The 17745-nt window shown below is 40.6% G+C and overlaps 2 protein-coding genes across 2 annotated transcripts; both read right to left on the reverse strand.

Annotated features, from left to right (window-relative positions):
• Positions 1-91: 91 nt before the first annotated feature.
• On the reverse strand, positions 92-3481 carry tyms (thymidylate synthetase). The gene is made up of 7 exons (XM_036522413.1): positions 3214-3481; positions 2582-2655; positions 1861-2035; positions 1395-1496; positions 973-1148; positions 717-788; positions 92-444 (listed from the first exon to the last, which is right to left on the reverse strand). The coding sequence occupies exons 1-7, from the start codon at positions 3434-3436 to the stop codon at positions 307-309; spliced, it is 960 nt and encodes a 319-aa protein (XP_036378306.1). The 5' UTR covers positions 3437-3481; the 3' UTR covers positions 92-306.
• Positions 3482-4892: 1411 nt separating this feature from the next.
• On the reverse strand, positions 4893-9540 carry LOC118773754 (clusterin-like protein 1). The gene is given in 7 exon segments (XM_036522822.1): positions 4893-4960; positions 5567-5745; positions 6322-6536; positions 7030-7126; positions 7402-7842; positions 8247-8417; positions 9289-9540. Coding segments are annotated over 7 exon segments (1323 nt in total). The 5' UTR covers positions 9493-9540; the 3' UTR covers positions 4893-4944.
• Between the last annotated feature and the right edge of the window lie 8205 nt (positions 9541-17745).

Here is a 17745-nt window from a genome sequence, read left to right on the forward strand (position 1 = left end):
GCATTTTAAATCAATTAACACATTTTATTTGTAACAATTAACATTTATCTTCACACACGCGCCACATCATACAAATTTCAAGAATGAAACATTCAAGTCGAAAAATCTGATCACATTTTGTGATTAGTTTGTAATGGAAAAGTTACCTGTAATTAGTTAAACATAATGTCCTGTACAAATATATACACACATTTTTACAAACCTGCTATTTTAATCTTGTTTTGAGTAACACAAGTGAAAGTTTAAAAATGCAGACACCTCCTTAACAAGGCAGCGTCTCCTATGCACTGATACACTATATACCGTCTAGACTGCCATCTGCATTTTAATGGTGGGGTGAGGGTCGTAGTCACAGATCTGGAAATCTTCGGCTCGGAAGTCATTGATGTGCTCCACCATGCGCAGGATCTTCAGCTTGGGAAACGGTCGGGGTTCCCTCTGGAGCTGAAAGGAAAACGGTGTGTTATGATACAGTTTGACACACTGCACAGGAACACCAAAGCCCCCCCCCCAGTACGCCTTCAGGCACAGCCAAGGGATTTATTCATACACTGTCACTGTAGCACTGTGACAGATCTCAATCCAGTGCTGGCTCTGTGCGTTCACATAAATGCTACATCCTAAAAAGGGAACAGAGAATACTGTGTTTGACAAATCTAACTACAAAGCACATACTGGTAGATTTTTTTTTTTTTATATGGTAGCGATGCACATACCTGTACTTTCAGAGGCTCGATATGATTGGTGTAAATGTGAGCATCTCCTAGCGTGTGCACAAAGTCACCAGGCTGGGAGAAAGAAAAATGCAAAATGTCAAATACTAATATGTAAACTGAGCGTAAAAAAAATCATTAAGTGGCTCAATAATGTAATTTAATGTACTGTAACAATAAAAAAAAATTCATGGAATCAGTTATGTTTAATGTCTTTAAAGAAGACTGCATATTATTTCTGTGTGCTGCCTACCCTTACCTTCAGCCCAGTGATATGGGCGATCATGTAGGTGAGCAGGGCGTAGCTGGCGATGTTGAAGGGAACGCCCAGCCCCATGTCTCCAGATCGCTGATAAAGCTGGCAGGACAGCTCCCCGTCACACACGTAGAACTGGCACAGGGCGTGACATGGGGGCAAGGCCATCAGCGGCAGGTCTGAATCAGATGGGACAGTAAAGACTTAAATATCTTATATATAAAAAAAAATACATTTTTAATACCCTCTGAATACATTTCATTACCACACAGGGGTTTGAATTGTAATGAATGTGCAAACCACTTATATGCTTCCTCCTAAGTGTAGACTGTTCTCTGTGAGAGGGTCTGTGTATGGTGCTAGAAATGGGCCAACCATGACAGCTGAAATATGGCAAAGCTGGACTTATTTGATAGTAAGGATACCTTTGGGATTCCAAGCACACATAATGATCCTCCTGTCCTCGGGGTTGGTCTTTATGGTGTCGATGACCTTCTGCAGCTGGTCTACTCCTTGTCCAGTGTAATCTGATGGAAAAATACAGAGCAGTTTGAGGGCAGTGGTTAAGGACCGCTTTCAGCCAGATTGTTTCATACCAAAGTATACCAAACAATAATAACATAGCCAATAATTACTACTAACCAATGAAAAACTGAGCTCTGTGCTAGTGTACATAACAATTATGGAAGCATTATTTCAAAAAAAAAAAAAAAAAAAAAAGCTGAGAGCAACATGAGTATTTTCTTAAGAATGGTCAAGATTTTATATACAGATCTCAGCCTTGATATGAAAATGAAAAATATAATAATTCAAAGTAAAGGCCAAAAAACAAAACAGCTGAGAGACATGACACGGGTTCACCAACTCTGCAGATGTATGAGTGGCAATTACCTGTGTGCATGTCTTTATATTCTGCTCCAAAGTGTCTCCACTGAAAGCCATACACTGGGCCCAAGTCCCCCTCCTCCCTGGAAGTAAACCCGCACTTGTCCAAAAAGTCCCGAGATCCATTGGCGTCCCAAATTTTCACACCTTTCTCTGACAGCTCTTTGGCATTTGTGGACCCCTGGAACAAAATCAGTATAGGATTACATACCTCAAACCAGCAGAGCACACATTTTCTGGTGAACATTAAAAAGGTAAATAAAAAAAAACAGGCTACTTGACTTGTTATTGAATAGGATTCTACTCTACACTATACTAGGCTAGTCTGATCAGAATAAAGAGGTTTCTACCTCTATCAGAAAATTAATCAGGAATGGGGAAAGCAAAAAAAAAAAAAAAATGCTTATACATTGAAATAATTTTCCCCACTTGGCATGCATACCGTTTTCCAGTTTTATTTCTACTACAAACATTTCAAGAGTTAAAACATAAACGTTGGTACACAAAAATGTGTACAAGATTTTCGACAGGACATATTTCTGAATTTCATTAGCTTTTATCAAACGTTCATACATCTTCAGTATAGTACATCATTGCTTGCCAAAATGTTATTTTATTAGGAATAATGTGAAGCAATAAAGAATGGGTACTGTCTTCTGTAACATGTCCTTCAAGTAGAGCCTTTTCTATTTGGTATACAGGTACAAATTTAGATTACGAATCTTACTTGAATAAACCACAATAGCTCTTCCACGATTGCCTTCCAGAACACCTTCTTCGTTGTCAGCAACGGAAACTGGTCTGCAAGTCAATAATCACCAGATTAAACACATTCTAACTATATCGCTTTTCTTTACTATTTGCTTGCACGTTGAAAAAAACGCCCCAGTTTTACAACTCAACAGTGATGGTTCCCGCCTTTGCGTCTAATTTACTGACATCACTGTAGCAGTGAACAGGAAGTCTTTCCATAGACAGTTTGATTATACCCTGTGGGTCTTGCCAAAAAACACAGCCACACAAAGGACTTATGAGCTGACATCTTAAATGTCGGCGGGAAAAGACTGGATTTCAGTAGCTAGATAAGGCAAAAGTCCTGAAGAACAAGGGACGCAGTAAAATTTCCGAAATACTTTTTTTTTTTTTTGCTGTCTGCGTTTGCTAGCATGTTTCCGATTTTGCTGTATTGTGCAGTTGCCAGCTACGGTATGCTGCAGTTATGACAAAGACAAAGGGTAGATGCTGGATTAATTTTAACATTTAAAATGCTGTGCATGGGGCACTATCATGTTCGGAATGCGGCATTTTCTGATTTATCTGGCTAATAATTATTACTTTGAAGGAATGGAAATAACCTACCTCTGAGATTGTATCTGGCCTGTGAACCAAATACTGAGATAACTCCAGTCCCCGTTCGGTCTCCTTTTCTGGATCCGTGTTGCAGAATGTATTTGATCTGATTTAAATAACCACGCTCGTCACAGAACAACGAGAAAGAACTTTTCTCTGTTGGACAATTAACCACATCGTCTTTCTTGTCGTTGCAGTTAGCAGAAGTGTGGATTTCTGAGGTAGCTGGCATTTTTTTAAAGGCTGCAGTTCGCTGAATAAAATTTTAAAAGAAATGCACAAGCACGAAAACTGCACAAAGTCGAGCACGCAATAACCAGTTATGGGATGAACTTCAAAACTCCCGGGCTCCGCTTTTTAGCTACAATAATAGGCGCGCATTTTCAGCCCAGCCTCTTCCGATTACGTGAATCATCCAGTCAGAGACGTTTTCCGTCCGCGGAACCACGCCGGCTCATTGTTACCTGATGTCTTGCACAGATATGAAAGCAACTGTCAACGTTAAATGCTGGCTGTCTCTATTCGCTCGAAGTATTGAGGGTTAGTGTGTGGCGTCACAGGTTTGTGGTGTTTCATTCCTAGTCGTTAGGTGGAGCTATGTGTGGATAGGAGTTTTAGGACAAGAGATTGTAACTGAACCTAGGTGGATAGTGAGGAGCAGAAAAAACCCTGTGACAGTTACAGGCACACATGTTTGCTTGCTACCTAGCCTGCTGGAATTTGTTTAATAAAGTTCGTAAAGAACGCCAAGACCGTGCTAATTATATTGCGACACCACACTTACGCAAAGTGTTTTGAGCACAGCCCAAACATATACTGATTACCTACTGTTTGTCGTTCTAAATGAAATCATTGCAAATATTATTTAGGATAACATATAATAATTCCCTGAAAAATTGCGACTAAATGAGGATTGTGCATTGGCTAAGTGAAGTGGTATACAAGAATGTCTAACTCATTTCACGCGTGAATGATGATGATGATGATGATTATAATAATAATAATAATACCTCACTATGTGGCTGTGATTTTTGATATGCTAAAACCTGGCTTCCTACACATGTGTTTTAGGGAAACACACAGAAAGTGCACAACATAAAATTATGCATGAGCACTCTGGGGTTAGAGAACACAATCAGTGAGTAATAATGGCATCACTTGTATGAGTTGCATACATAATAATCACAACCCACCTTTCTTAAAAAAATGTTTTAAAGTCTTTAAATTGTTTTATTTAAAGACCATCAAACTTACACTTGAAAAATCCATCACTTAATAAATAAAAGAGGCAAGTTACATTACATTACATTACATTACATTGCAATCATTTAGCAGACGCTCTTATCCAGAGCCACTCCCAGCACAAAAGAACAGAAGTGTATCCATTCAAGTTGAATGAGCAACAGTGTCAGACCAAGCTAACAACACTCCCAGACCAACTCTATTCAAGCCCTACCACGAGTTAACTTGTGCAACCTGACTAGAAAGGCTAAGTATACTACCATACATCATAGTCACTATATCACAGAATCCAAAACACATTGAGATACAATATGTAAAATAAACTGCAAGTAACTCAAGAAGCAGGTGCTAGGATATCAATTAAAACATTACAGGAAAATAAATACAGGGTCTATAAACTAACTAGAAATTCATGTACATATGCACAACAGTAAAATTTAATTTGATCCCGTATTCCTTGTGCCAGAAGTCGAGAGTAGCTTTCCACCCAATGCTTCTTCAGGCCACATCATTGCTGCAAAGAGAAGAGACCTATCTTATAGACAGATCAAATGCCACAGGATTGAGATCTACATGTGCCACCTGCGTTGACCACCCTGAGCTCCGTGTGGGTTATCTGATGAAACTGAGCCTTCTCCTGAACCACAAAGGCCTATGGCCAACTCCACTGGCACTGGCGAAATGAATCCTTTCATAACTCCTAAGACAGCACCATAATAAGAAAACTGTTGAAATATATAACTCCAGTTGTACCTACAGTACATAGTTGTGACTACGGTACATAGGTACACACGTTATTAGAAAAATATGTTGTGGAAATCCCATGCTGATGAGTCTATTTGCAGAAGTAATGCAAATATTTATATAATAGATTGCTGGACTGTTTATTTATGGAGTGCATGTGCAAGACTGAAGAAAAATCCTAGCTCCCCATTCAAGAAAATGACAGTAAACGCACTTACTCTCGAGAATGAAGTGCATGGCACTGTGACATAACCCTTTTCCATGTTGAGGTAAAGCTAAATCCAAGCCAGCAACAGTGTCTGTTACCTCTAAGGCAGGTTGATCATTTAATTAATACAGGCCAACCTAATTTGTTTGTGTTCAAGTCACAGCTTACCTCACCATCTGTTTATACATTCCCAGGGCCTCCTGGGCCACATAATGAATGAAGGCAGGGTCCTGGAGCTCCAGTTCAGCGGGAACTTTGAGGGTGAATGTGGGAGAGTTCAGAATGTTGACCTCCACAGTGGTGTGTAGCGCAGAGCCATCGTCACCGCCTTCTTTGTGTGGCACCACCTGAGAAAAGGTAAGCATGAAAATGACGTCACCCTCATCATTACACTTAGGAGACACTCTTATCCAGAGCGTAGAGTCTGAACAAAGGTTACAATTTTTAGATGTTACCCAGTTATACAGCTGGATATTTACTGAGGCAATTCTTTGGTAAGTACCTCACCCAAGGGTACAACAGCAGTGCCCCAATGCAGAATCAAACCGGCAACCTTTTGGTTAGAAGTCCTGCTCCTTACCACTATGCTACACTGCTACCCACGATAATCATTTTTAATAATAATGATTATAATAAATGTTTAAATGGGGGGAATACTTCACACACATACCCCAAGAGTGCTGTGCTCAAGTGTCATGAAATAGTAATGATTATTATCACTAGCACCATCATCATTAGCCACACAAGTATCATCCTAATCATCAGTACCACAAACATCATTACCAAGCGTCACTAGCTGTCTGTAGCAGTGCAATTACAATATTGCTTCTTCACAGTGTGTCCACTGCATAAACGGAGTGTGGAAAACACAGTGTTTGTATGTGAAGATCACTGAGGAAAAGACAAGGACCAAAGCAACGTACAGCAGCGATACTGAAGATGCTCTCAGGAACCACCGTGCTGTTGCCGAGCTCTGCGACCCAGCTGAACTTGGCTGCCATGTCGCTCAGCCAGCCGACAGTGTCGTCCATGTGACGCTGCACCACCTGCAGGACCTCCTGGTATTGCTGGCTGGAGATGTTGAGCAGCTCGGAGACCTCATTCAGTTCCTTGTGCAGCTCCCTCACGCTGGGACACTCTAGGGCAGATCAGCAGAGGGAGCTGCAGTGATTTTTATCTGCTCCCTGATGCAAATATGTTAAGTGTTCTGAAGCAACGCATTACATTACATTACATGCATTTAGCAGACGCTCTCATCCAGAGTGACTTCCAACACAACGGATCATAAGTGTATCCATTCAAGTTAAATAAGCAACAGTGTCAGACCAGGCTAACAACACTCCCATACCATATTACATTGTTTAATACATTCTGCTGACATACAATGTAATGGGCTTTGTTTGATATAGAAGGACAGGCTGTCAGATACTGCAGGGTTTGTGTCTGCTCCTCTCTTTATTCTCCATTATGTCACATACAGTAGATTCAGTCAGGTAGTGATTTGAAACTTCTAGCTGTGGGGCTTTTTTGAGTACATTGACAAACAGGAAACAATCCATCAGCTGGTATCCTCTGAATTTCCACATATCGTGTTGAATATTCATTTACTGATCAATACTGTGCATTCCTACCTTTAGTCATAGTTCCCTGGCAGGATTCACAGCGGCTCTGCAGCTGCCAGCACTCGGACGTCTGTCTGCGCAGATCTCTGCACAGTTTCTTACTTTGCTGTGGGACCCACCTAGGAAATGAATCTTTCTCTGTGAGGTGAGATAAGGAAGAAGGACCTTTGTTAGTGTGTAGTAGTTTGTGAAAGGGACTGAGATTATGTTGATTATATTATTAACAGATTATATTATTTCATATTATTATGCATATCATTTACATTATCTCCCTGGGGGTAAAACTGAGATTTTTTTAAGTAAGCAGTATAAAAAATGACAGTAAATCCTACACAAATGCCTGTAAGACAGCTACTGATATTTGTTATGATTGATATACACACTTCATCTAAATGCAGGGGTACCTTTTTGCAGCTCCGCCTCCTCTTGCACAGCATCATGTATGTCGTCAAAGACCTCCGTGATCACAGAGCTGAACTCCTCGAAAACGCTCTTCCCGAAGTCAAAGAAGGAGTCCAGGACGTCATCCAGCCCAATGCCCTGCAGGAAGCCCAAGTCCAGGGCCTCCCGGGGCGGAGAGAGGGGTTTGGGCCGCAGGTTGGCGGTGAAGGCCGCCCGGAAGGCGGCATCGAACTCCTTGTGCATCTTGGTGATCAGCGCCAGGCTTGTTTCGTACAGGGCGCTGACTTTGCGCTGCAGCCGACTGAAGGTGTCCTCCACCTGCAACAGCTCTGTGTCCAGGTTCTCCGAGTTCTGGTTGTATATCAGGTCCTGGTTCTCATCGGACTGGAACTGTAAGGACTTGCGGAAGAACTCCTCCACCTGACAGAAGGGCAGGTAGGCTAAGTAGGTTAGTGATGTGATCTGCTTTAATCACAATAGTAACCGTTTCACTTTGTAGCACATTCTTGTTATGGAAAAAATATACTAGACACATTCATTTACATTTACATTTATTCATTTGGCAGACACTTTCATCCAAAGCGACTTACAAGTGAGGCAGAGTACAACACAAGCAAAAAGCCATATTAGGAGTCAACAACATTAGAAGTGCTACATGACCAGGTTTCAATAGTTCGCCAGACATGGAACAAGCTAGCTGCTAAAGATAAAAGCTAGCTGCAATAGATACAAGCACATTAAACCATTAGATCCATGCGAGGACCTGAACGAGGACATTCAGGTCATCAAAACGCACAGCAGGGCGGCACTGTCTGAATGCTCACCTTAAAGGAGAAGGAGGAGAAGCCGCGCCGGCAGGTGGATGTGTAGAAGGTCTTGCAAGCGTCCTCCAGGCAGGGCCTGCACTCCTCCCAGGAGGTCTTCAGGGCATCCCTGCACTCCTCCTCAGCCTCCCCAAGCTTCTGCTCCACCTCCCTTGCAAGCTCCATTGCCCCCTGGTAACAGAATACGTCCAGAGTTAAATTACCCAGTTGAATGTTGCATGTGTAGCAAAGGTGAAATTAGTAGCTTGTGTGAGTCCTGCGTGAAGCCAGTAGGGTAGCAGGTAGCAGAGTGCTTTCGGCGGTGAGACTTGGTTAGCCGGGTTGTTGCCAATGAAATTAGAGGCAAATTGCCTTTAGCTCAACTGGTAATGGAGTTGGCCATCAGAATTTAGGTGAACAAAGAGAACATCGAACCTCACTCATTCTTTCACATCTGATACACATGGCCATACACAGGTACTGATGGGAGCTGTAGTCCAGTGCTCTACACACTGCGATTCTGATCTTCAGCCCTCCTTGAGCTGTTCTGTTGCTCCCTTCTACCCTTGTATTGAGGAGGAGTTAATGCAAAGGAAAGACTTATCCCCACCTAGCGCTGTCACAGTCTTAAAAAGCAAATTAATGTGGAATATTTTCATTATTCCCTCAGCTCTCTCTCTTTTTGGGACACTGGGCACAGCTATCACTGGCTGAAGCAAGAAAAGGTAAGAAAGAGTTTTTTAACAATGAAGACTTTTAGACTTTACTGAGACCGTATTTGCTCCCAGGTGTATGTGCAGTGCATACTGTTGATTGGTATAGGCAACCTCATATACAGGGTGAGAGCATATGAGATGGATTGTCATTTCGATTTATATTTCTATGTGCTTTATTTTGTGAATCATGTGAAGTGGTGTGGTGAGAGTGGTGTGAAGGGTTCATGTGTATATTACCATAAGAAGTAATAACTAGGTTTTTAGTGTGGTGTATGTATCTTTTAAGTCAGTTAAACAGTGGTCATGCTGTCTGTCCTGCTCTGTGTTGGATGGTTGACCCGCCTGACCTTTTTCTTATCACTGCTGTGTTTCAAGGACCTCATGAGGTGCAGGTGCTTTTGCTCGTTCTTCTCCATGAGTTCCTTCATCTGCTTCACGCCGAACAGCGCCCTCTTCATCTCCTCATCCACATACTTCTCTCCATCCAGGGACAGCTCTAAGCCAGAGACCAACAGCAAGGACATCACTGTACATTCTCGCACTGGTTTCATTTTAATTTGTTTAAAGGGATCTACAAGCAGAGGTGCTTGCTTTTCATGACACAGCCCAAGGTTCACTTGCATACAAGGTCACAGTTATGAAACTGACATCATGCTTAACTTTTACATTATATTTTTTAATAAGATGGGGAAGCATTTTCAAGCACGTTTGGGCTGTGGAATTGTGAACACGGGTTTGTGAGGTAAGAATACAGAAATATGAAATCTTACAGTCACCCTTTTTTCTGTATTTTTGGGGCGCATGAATGGAAAACACTGTCTGAATGGAAAACAGATTGAGTTTCATTTAACAATGAAGCCAACTCACGTTTAAGTGTGTCCTCTGGCAGTCCTATAGTGAGTGTCGCAGGAACACTTTGTGAGATGAGGGATGCCACCAAAACTACGAACACCAGGAAGGCCCTCATATTTTCAGGCCTTTGTGTCACAGACTTTAAGGAAACAGTCTGAAATAAAAGAAAATTGTGTTATGCATTTATATAGATTTTTTCCTGTTTAGAATTAGCACAATAGTTTATCGTACTCTTAAACATTTCTTTATTTGATTTATTTGTCAACATGAGGGGATGTTTAGTATAAGCTCATATCAATTATGAAGTTGAGAGGATAAGATTACTTTGTTCAGTTTCCATTTCTTACAAATATTGAAGATATATGCCTTCAAAAAGTCCTTCTGATAAGGCTTGTAACAATTGGTTGTAAACAAGTTATCCTTTCAGTCACCTCTCTGGAAAATACCCCAATTGTAACAGATTTGCATAGATGTTTCAATCTCTCTTAATCTCTATGGCTAAGAGGATTTACGATCTAGCAACAGTGCCAAGCAGTGGTAGTTGAGGAGTGTTCAGTGGTGAACCAGAGGGGGGTGCTACATTTCAACTAGACAAGAAAGCACATGCATTGGCAGGAGAGCAATAAATCCTGGATTCTCCTATAAATTGCAGCATTTTCTAAATCTAGTGTCTTAAAATTGTTCCTATAGTAAATTTGAGATATGTTACGGTTTCACATATATAATTATGCCCCTGTAAAATTTCTGTAATGCATTTGTCAATATTCAAGCATTCATTGTAATGTACATGCAAATCCACAATGGATACACAACATGAAGCACATACACAAAGTGAGATGGAACTTTGAGGAATAAATTGTTCTTATACAGTAGATATCTTGCAGTTACACAGGTTACATTGTCACACAGTGCACATAACTGTTGCACTCAGATATACTGCAGTCTGTTCTGTGTAATAATAATCTGTTCTTATAATGTGTTATTAGGCTGCTATCACACATAATGTCACTATGTTAGAATATCACAGTCATTATATCACAGACATTTAAACAAGAAACAGCTATGTGAGGCTGTTATGTGTTCAGGCAGATGCTGTAGGCCGGTCTAAGCCGCCTTAAGGCCTCAATTCCTCAGCACTTCTCCCTGCCTTGTTTCAGACCATCTGCTGGTCCAGCACCACAGAGGTACACCATGAAAAGAACTGAATTCAAGTTCAAGTCAAAACACCCTGTCTTAAGCCATTTCAAAGCCTAATCCCTAAATTTACACCGTTGTTTACTTAACTGGTATACATTGGTAGACTGCTTTCATAGGCATTACAGTCCGCTATGTATTACATAAGCCCACATGCTGTAAAGAGAATGGCGCTGCCCCAACCCATGGAAAAGGGCTGTAGATATCTGTTTCCCACTGGTTATTTGTAATAGAGAGACAGCGTTACAATTTTTATTGACCTCCTAACGAGTTTCTTTTGAAATGCATAAGTCTATTACACAAAGTTCATTAAATCAATAAGATTTATATATTGACTTGCTTAGCTGATGGTTTAATGAAACCTCACACTATTCTTCTAATAACAAGAAACCCCTTTTACATTTACATAAATGACACCTTCTAAAACTTAAATTGTACATTCTAAATATTTTTTTTTTGTTAGACAGTTTTTGTTTATTTCTGCCAGAAATGTGCTACTTTTCCTGTTTTAATGTCATTCATAAAACATTTCAACATAAATAAAGGGTTCACGGACTATAAAGATGTTAATTGTTCTGATGTGATTGTAACATCAAAACAGTGCTCTGATGTGATATAAACATCAAAACAGATTACTAAAGTAGATATTCTTGCTATGTAAGAATAATCTAGAACAAAACATACTTTCACGTACTATGATGACTATAACAACTCTAAAAACACATATAACATACATAACATGAAATAACATAAATTAAAAATAAAATGCCACTGATTCTGATCACTAAGAACAACCACAGAATCATAAAGACATAGTTACACTCACCAGAGATGTGTTAAATTCTGCCGTCACTGCAGTAGCACAAGACACAGTGGTCAGGTCAGCCTGAGGACTGTTGTCTTTAGAGGGGATCATTCTATTTATACTTGACTGCTCAGCAGGGATCCTATTATGTTATTTGCCTTATTGTGACCTTTAATCCAACAATCAGCACCTCAGTGCAAAAGTCAGTACCACTCTCAGGTATCTGAAAGTGAATGAACACACTGTCCCTCTTCCATCCTTCCGGTGTGTTCCCTGAAGCCAAGGCTAGCACTGAGGAGTGGCACTTTTCTGTTACTACTGACAAGTTTTATAGATCTGAGAGGTCCTCTTATATTAAAAAACACCTTGTGTCATTCTCTGAGTAGAGTTTATTGGCCATACCAGCCATTTATCACCATTTATCATTGCAGAAGCCATATGTTCTGTGTGAGTATTCCCTTGGTTTAATTTCTATGTCTGTGTGTGTGCCTGTGAAATGAGTTGCAAGTCAACCAGCACAATCCCCTATAAAAGCAAATCATAAATGAATGAATGAATATGACGTCCCCTTGGGAAAATTTGTCTTCAACACAGAATAACAAAGACAAGACAGAGGAAGCATTCAGAGGCATTCAAAGGCATTACATCACTGGTGGGGAAGTGGGGGGGGAGGGGGGTTGATTTGGTAGACATTTAAACTGGAATAAGAACAAAAGAAACATTCTCAGAATGAAAAATAGACAAAAGATTATTAGCAGTTTTCTTCAAAGAGTCCAGGGCAGGCTGTCCACACATTCACCTACGGCCTCACCTCCTAAAGTAATACCCCGCACATTAAGCTCCTCACACCAGCTGCCAAACACCTTGCCCTGTTCCACAAACACAGTGACAGGGGCTTTTAATCAGTGCCTGCACGCCTCACCAGACCACTGCCTCGCTGCTGACATGCTGACCTCTGCTGGCATCTGTGCGTGTTCCCTAACCCGATCAATGAAAGTTCCGCTCCGTGCGTCATTGTGCACATGCTTTCACGCCCTACTGACAGCACGCATTTCCAGCATGCGTCTGAGCGACAACAATGCTGCACTGGTACAATGTGAGTGCTTCTAGATGTGGGCTGTCTGTGTGCATCATCTGGCATTTTAACCAAACGTGTTTCTATTCCTCTTCTGTTTGGGTATTCGCAGTCACCCTTGAGTTTCTAATTTGCAAAATCGGCCAGGTTAATGTGAAACCTCTGTTGAAAGGCCCGACCCAGAAAATGGGGTCTCGACCCCTAAATCTGAAACATCAATAGCCTAGCCCAAAGATAACTTGGGACACAGCTGTTTCGTATCATTCCAAGGTGATCCCCAATGCTGAAGCTTAATGCCAAGATCTAGTTTCAATTACGATGAACAATAAAATAACACTTTTACATCAGTCAGGTAAAGATGCCGTGATTCTACAAATATATGCAGCCAGCTCTGGAACCTTATGCACACACAATTGTGACAATGAAGAACCCTCTAAAAGTGGTGTGGGCTATGAAGTAGGTCATTGGAAGAAAGCTTTTTTGGGGAGAAGGAGAGTGTTTTTTTGGCTCCATCTCACCTTAAGGCTCAAGGGATTTCACAGCAGGTGAGAATGGAATCTTTCTAGTGTTTTATTTTATTTATTTTTTTTGGTTAGGAGGTTTAAGCCGATACTTTTGTAAAATCCGATTGTGTCTGAATGTTTGCCAATGGACCAGCTTGCAAGCCGTCACGGTAGGAGTAGACTGCAGTTTACATGGTGAGTGGCGGGACAGACCTGTGCAGTGACATCTGAAATGCTGGATGCCCTGGATGATGTAAGAGGCTTTTGGTTTTTGGAAGGAGCCAGGACTGTGATGGCTGTAAAATCCATCCTATGGAATTATATTGGTTGACACGTTTGCAAATAGCAATGATGGTGATCCTGAGATCCTAATGAACCACAGAGGGCTCTGATCTTGATCTAGAGTTGCCTCAGGGCACATTCATTCTCTGATCAATGGCCTGTTTCTGAGGAACTCTAGAGATCACTGGCCCACCAGGATAGTGTTATCTGAGATCTGGAACTGGCACTGTTGAGGACAATTTTTCCATAATCTGCACTGTTTTAGTCTCAGTTGAGTTCACTGCAACTGACATCTTACTGAGGAGTAGAATTTATATTTCTTCATTAGGGACTATTAAGGGAGATCATTATAATGCACATTTTGTTTTTAGACAGTTTGCCCTTTTGCGTATTTTGAAGTTGGGGATTTTGACTTGTTGGTGAGAGAAAATGCTACATTTTAAGTTGACATAACCACTAACACAAGTTTGTGGAAAGTTACTGCCAGACACTGGTTACCCTCTTAAAACTCTTTTAAGTGTCAAAGAAAGAAAGGGAAGAAAGGAATTCCATAAGCACACTACTGTAAATTCTATCACCCATCACTGTTTCTAGGCGCAACAGGCAGTTCTGTGTATCAAGGCAAATGTCTACTAACAAGTTGTCTGAGGGAACATATTAATTGTAAGTTCGTGAAAGGTAATAAGTCTTCACAGTTTTCCAGAGGGATAGGTCTTGTTCCATAAATATCTATTTTATGGGCTGAGTGGGGCCATCGGCATGTGTATACTTCCAGTCCACAGTGATGTGATTTTGTATGATATAGTAAAATGCAAGTAGGCTGCTGTTAGGATCCTTAAACAATTATTCTCAAAAAAAAAAAAAAAAAAAAAATTAAAAAGACAAGACAAATCCAGTATCTATGTCAGGTATGAAAATGAATTCTAGTAGCAATACTCATGATATGTATCAATAATTAAATGAATTTTATGTTTCAATCAACATAAAACTGGCGCAAAACTGGAAGAAAAACCTGAAAATACTTCAACTCGCAAATACTTTTCGTGAGATTGTCAATACTTTTCACTTGTGAGAATGCAAGTTGCATCTAACTGGAAACTACCACGATGAAATCTGGACGTTTCTAAACTCGCAATGATTTCACGCGACAATGTAACATACTACAAATGTAATCATTAATGGTCACATACTGGGTACTACACTGAAAAATAGCATGCAGTTGGTGCACACTGTTGGGGAGTAACTAGCGACATGTAACGGCGTTACATAATTAAATTACAAATTAAATGTAATTGTCATCCGTTACAGTTACTGAGAAAAAAATATGTAATTAAATTACAGTTACTAATCCAAATGTTTGTGATTTCAAAGTAATCACATCCGAATACCTTCTTTTCAGTAAAAAGCTTATATGTAGAATATAACATTCATTCTGTTGCTTTGCATCTTTTCGCCGTGCAGGAGTGGCTTCTTTTAGGTGTGTTTTAACCGAACGCGATCCTCGCAAGGGTTTGATCGCTTGCCTGAAAAATGAACAAGCGCCACGTCACAGCAAGCATTTTGCTCCTAGCAAGCTGGGAAAGGCAAAGTGGAAAGGGGGCGTGGTTTGTAGCCCTACCAGGCGAAATTTTCGCTGGAGTTGAACATTTTTTTTAACTCAAGCGAACGCTCATTTCGTCCATTTCGTGTCGCTCTCAGTTTCGCCGCGACTAACTCCACCCATTCGCCTCCTGCCATTGACTTTTCATGCATTCGCGTTGCTCGTAAATTTCGCTTCGCGTTAGGTTAAAACACACCTTTTGGTATATTTCCGGACAACGCGGGACAAAAGACCACCTCGGCAAGTGGTCTGAGTGATCGGATCACAATGCGTCTTGGTGGTCGTTTACACTTAGCGTGGTCGTATTTAGCCCTGTCCACTTGTGATCCGATCACCCGAGACGCATTTTAAAACCAACTGTAAACAGGGCCTTTGAGTGCAACACTATCAAGGGTAGGATGGCTTACAAGGAGCTATCTCTATGTCTAGACAGGTTCCATTCATTTGGCAGTATGCGCTCAAATTTTGAGCTTTGTTTTTTATCTCTTGTAGTCTTGTTTGAATTTGCACCGCCTCTCGTCTGCAAATCAAATCAATGCGCATTGCTCTCTAAGCAATCTAAGTCTGCCATTCTTGCGACCAACCGACCACGCCGAGGCGGGTGGCCATGTCGTCGGACAAGAACGCCTTTCAGTGCTGGAAATTCAGCAGTATTTTCCTTCTTAAGTCAGAAAAGGGCTCTAACATTACTGTACAGTGTAAAGCTTTTTAGCAGCGGTGAAAATGCTGTCAGCAATGAAATGCTAGATGTCAAACGTGAGGAAAAATCTACAAGTAAGTTAATGTAACCGCAATCAGTCACATAAAATAAAGTAGCCTATCTCCCGCCCCATTGGTTGTGAAGTTTCGACAGGGCACCAACAGACTAAATTAATGGTCCTAACTATGCATACTGGGCTTTTTGTTGGGCACACCATGGTAGTTGTTGCCAGTTTGCCCTGTTTGTTTGTGATCTACACACTTGTGATTGGTTTAGGTGGTTGTGCTGTAAAATGAAAACATTCCAGTCTTAAGTCAAGTCATATTGAAGAACTTTTATTAAAAGTTTGACAGTAATCAGTGTTGAGTACTATTGTGAGGTTTACACTGCCTGGTTTAACTTTAGGTTTTTAGGACTTTTTAGCTTTATTGCCCAATTTAAAACATTTGTTAGAAGAGTAATCAAAAAGTAATCAAATGTAATAAGTTACATTACTTTGATGAAGTAATTAAAATAGTTACTTATTACATTTTTAACAAGGTAACTAGTAATCTGTAACTTATTACATTTCAAAAGTAACCTTCCCAACACTGAGTATACAGTATATACTTGTGTAGTCCACAGTATGCAGTAGGCGGTTTCAAATACGTACAGCCACTGCGATTTCTGAAGCATACTTTTTGCGTCATGTCCTGCCTCCTGCGCGCTCTACCCAGACACTACCCCTCGCCTAAACCAAACAGAGTATTTCCACTAGGTGAGAACGCATCTGACACAGACAATCTCCTGTTGTATGCTACATGTGTGAAAGGGCAGCTCTGGACAATGTCCGAACCTGATTCTCCTGACATTGTCTGGAGTTCAACGGCTTCTGATTACTTTTAAGAGTGAGTGAAACAAGCTCAGTAGAAAAACAAATGGGAAAAAGTTCAGTGCTGAATGCCCAGCAGTGTAGGATTCATGCTGCAACAGTCAAAAAAAGGTCTTCTTTCATTCAGTTGTTATTTGCGCAACTGGTTGTTTACTTAGGTCAAGTGCCGATCAGTGGCAGAATATTTTGCGTATATTGCATATAATATTAGAACCTGACATCTAAATATAATTTATTTATTAGATTTCACATTAGTTCTTGTGGCCCTTAGTTCCAGTAATAGGCAAAACACAGAGTCCTGATTAAGGTAGACATTGCTTTCACTGATCTGGGGTTATTGCCCTAATGTGTGGCACACCAGAATAATAATCATTTACTTTTGGTACTACAACATTGAACAACAGCTGCTGTAGTAACTCATTTAAGGGAAATTAATAAATGGGAAGTAAAGTGACTTTAAATGCAACTTTAGGGAATATTATTCTGCCATACATGTGCTCACTCACTCACTTATGGAAAAATGCAATTAACATGTTGTTGATTTAAACTTAAGACATTTCTAAAAAAAAAAAAAAGGAATAAAATAAAAATCGATGGTTCTAGTAGCCTGTCTACTTCCGTGCAGTTGCAGAAGGTATGGTGGGAAAAGATGGGGTACAGTTAGATTGTCCTCGTACAATTTTGCCATATGTGTGGATTCCTTAAAACATAAAATAATGCACTGTCCCTGGATTTTTTTTTTTTTTTTTTTTGCCAGAAATTAGCGTTGTGACGCGTTTCAGCCCCCCGACTCTGTAAAAAAGTTAAGATAATGAATCCCAGATTTTTCACCAGAAGGACGAAAGCTCCATCGAACCAGTAATCTAATCTCATCTCCGGCCCCGCGGTCCCTTGGCGTCCTGGGGTTTACACTTTCAGGAAT

Source organism: Megalops cyprinoides, chromosome 2, assembly GCF_013368585.1.
Source record: "Megalops cyprinoides isolate fMegCyp1 chromosome 2, fMegCyp1.pri, whole genome shotgun sequence".
Lineage (NCBI taxonomy): Eukaryota > Metazoa > Chordata > Actinopteri > Elopiformes > Megalopidae > Megalops > Megalops cyprinoides.

What these genes read in the sequence shown, in the direction of transcription:
- tyms (XM_036522413.1), bottom strand. Translation starts at nt 3,436, where the DNA reads ATGCCAGCTACCTCAGAAATCCACACTTCTGCTAACTGCAACGACAAG. An exon ending in ATATAAAGACATGCACACAG is followed by an intron (nt 1,497 to 1,860) that starts GTAATTGCCACT and finishes TTTTTCCATCAG; the next exon opens with ATTACACTGGACAAGGAGTA. An exon ending in CCCATATCACTGGGCTGAAG is followed by an intron (nt 789 to 972) that starts GTAAGGGTAGGC and finishes TCTTTCTCCCAG; the next exon opens with CCTGGTGACTTTGTGCACAC.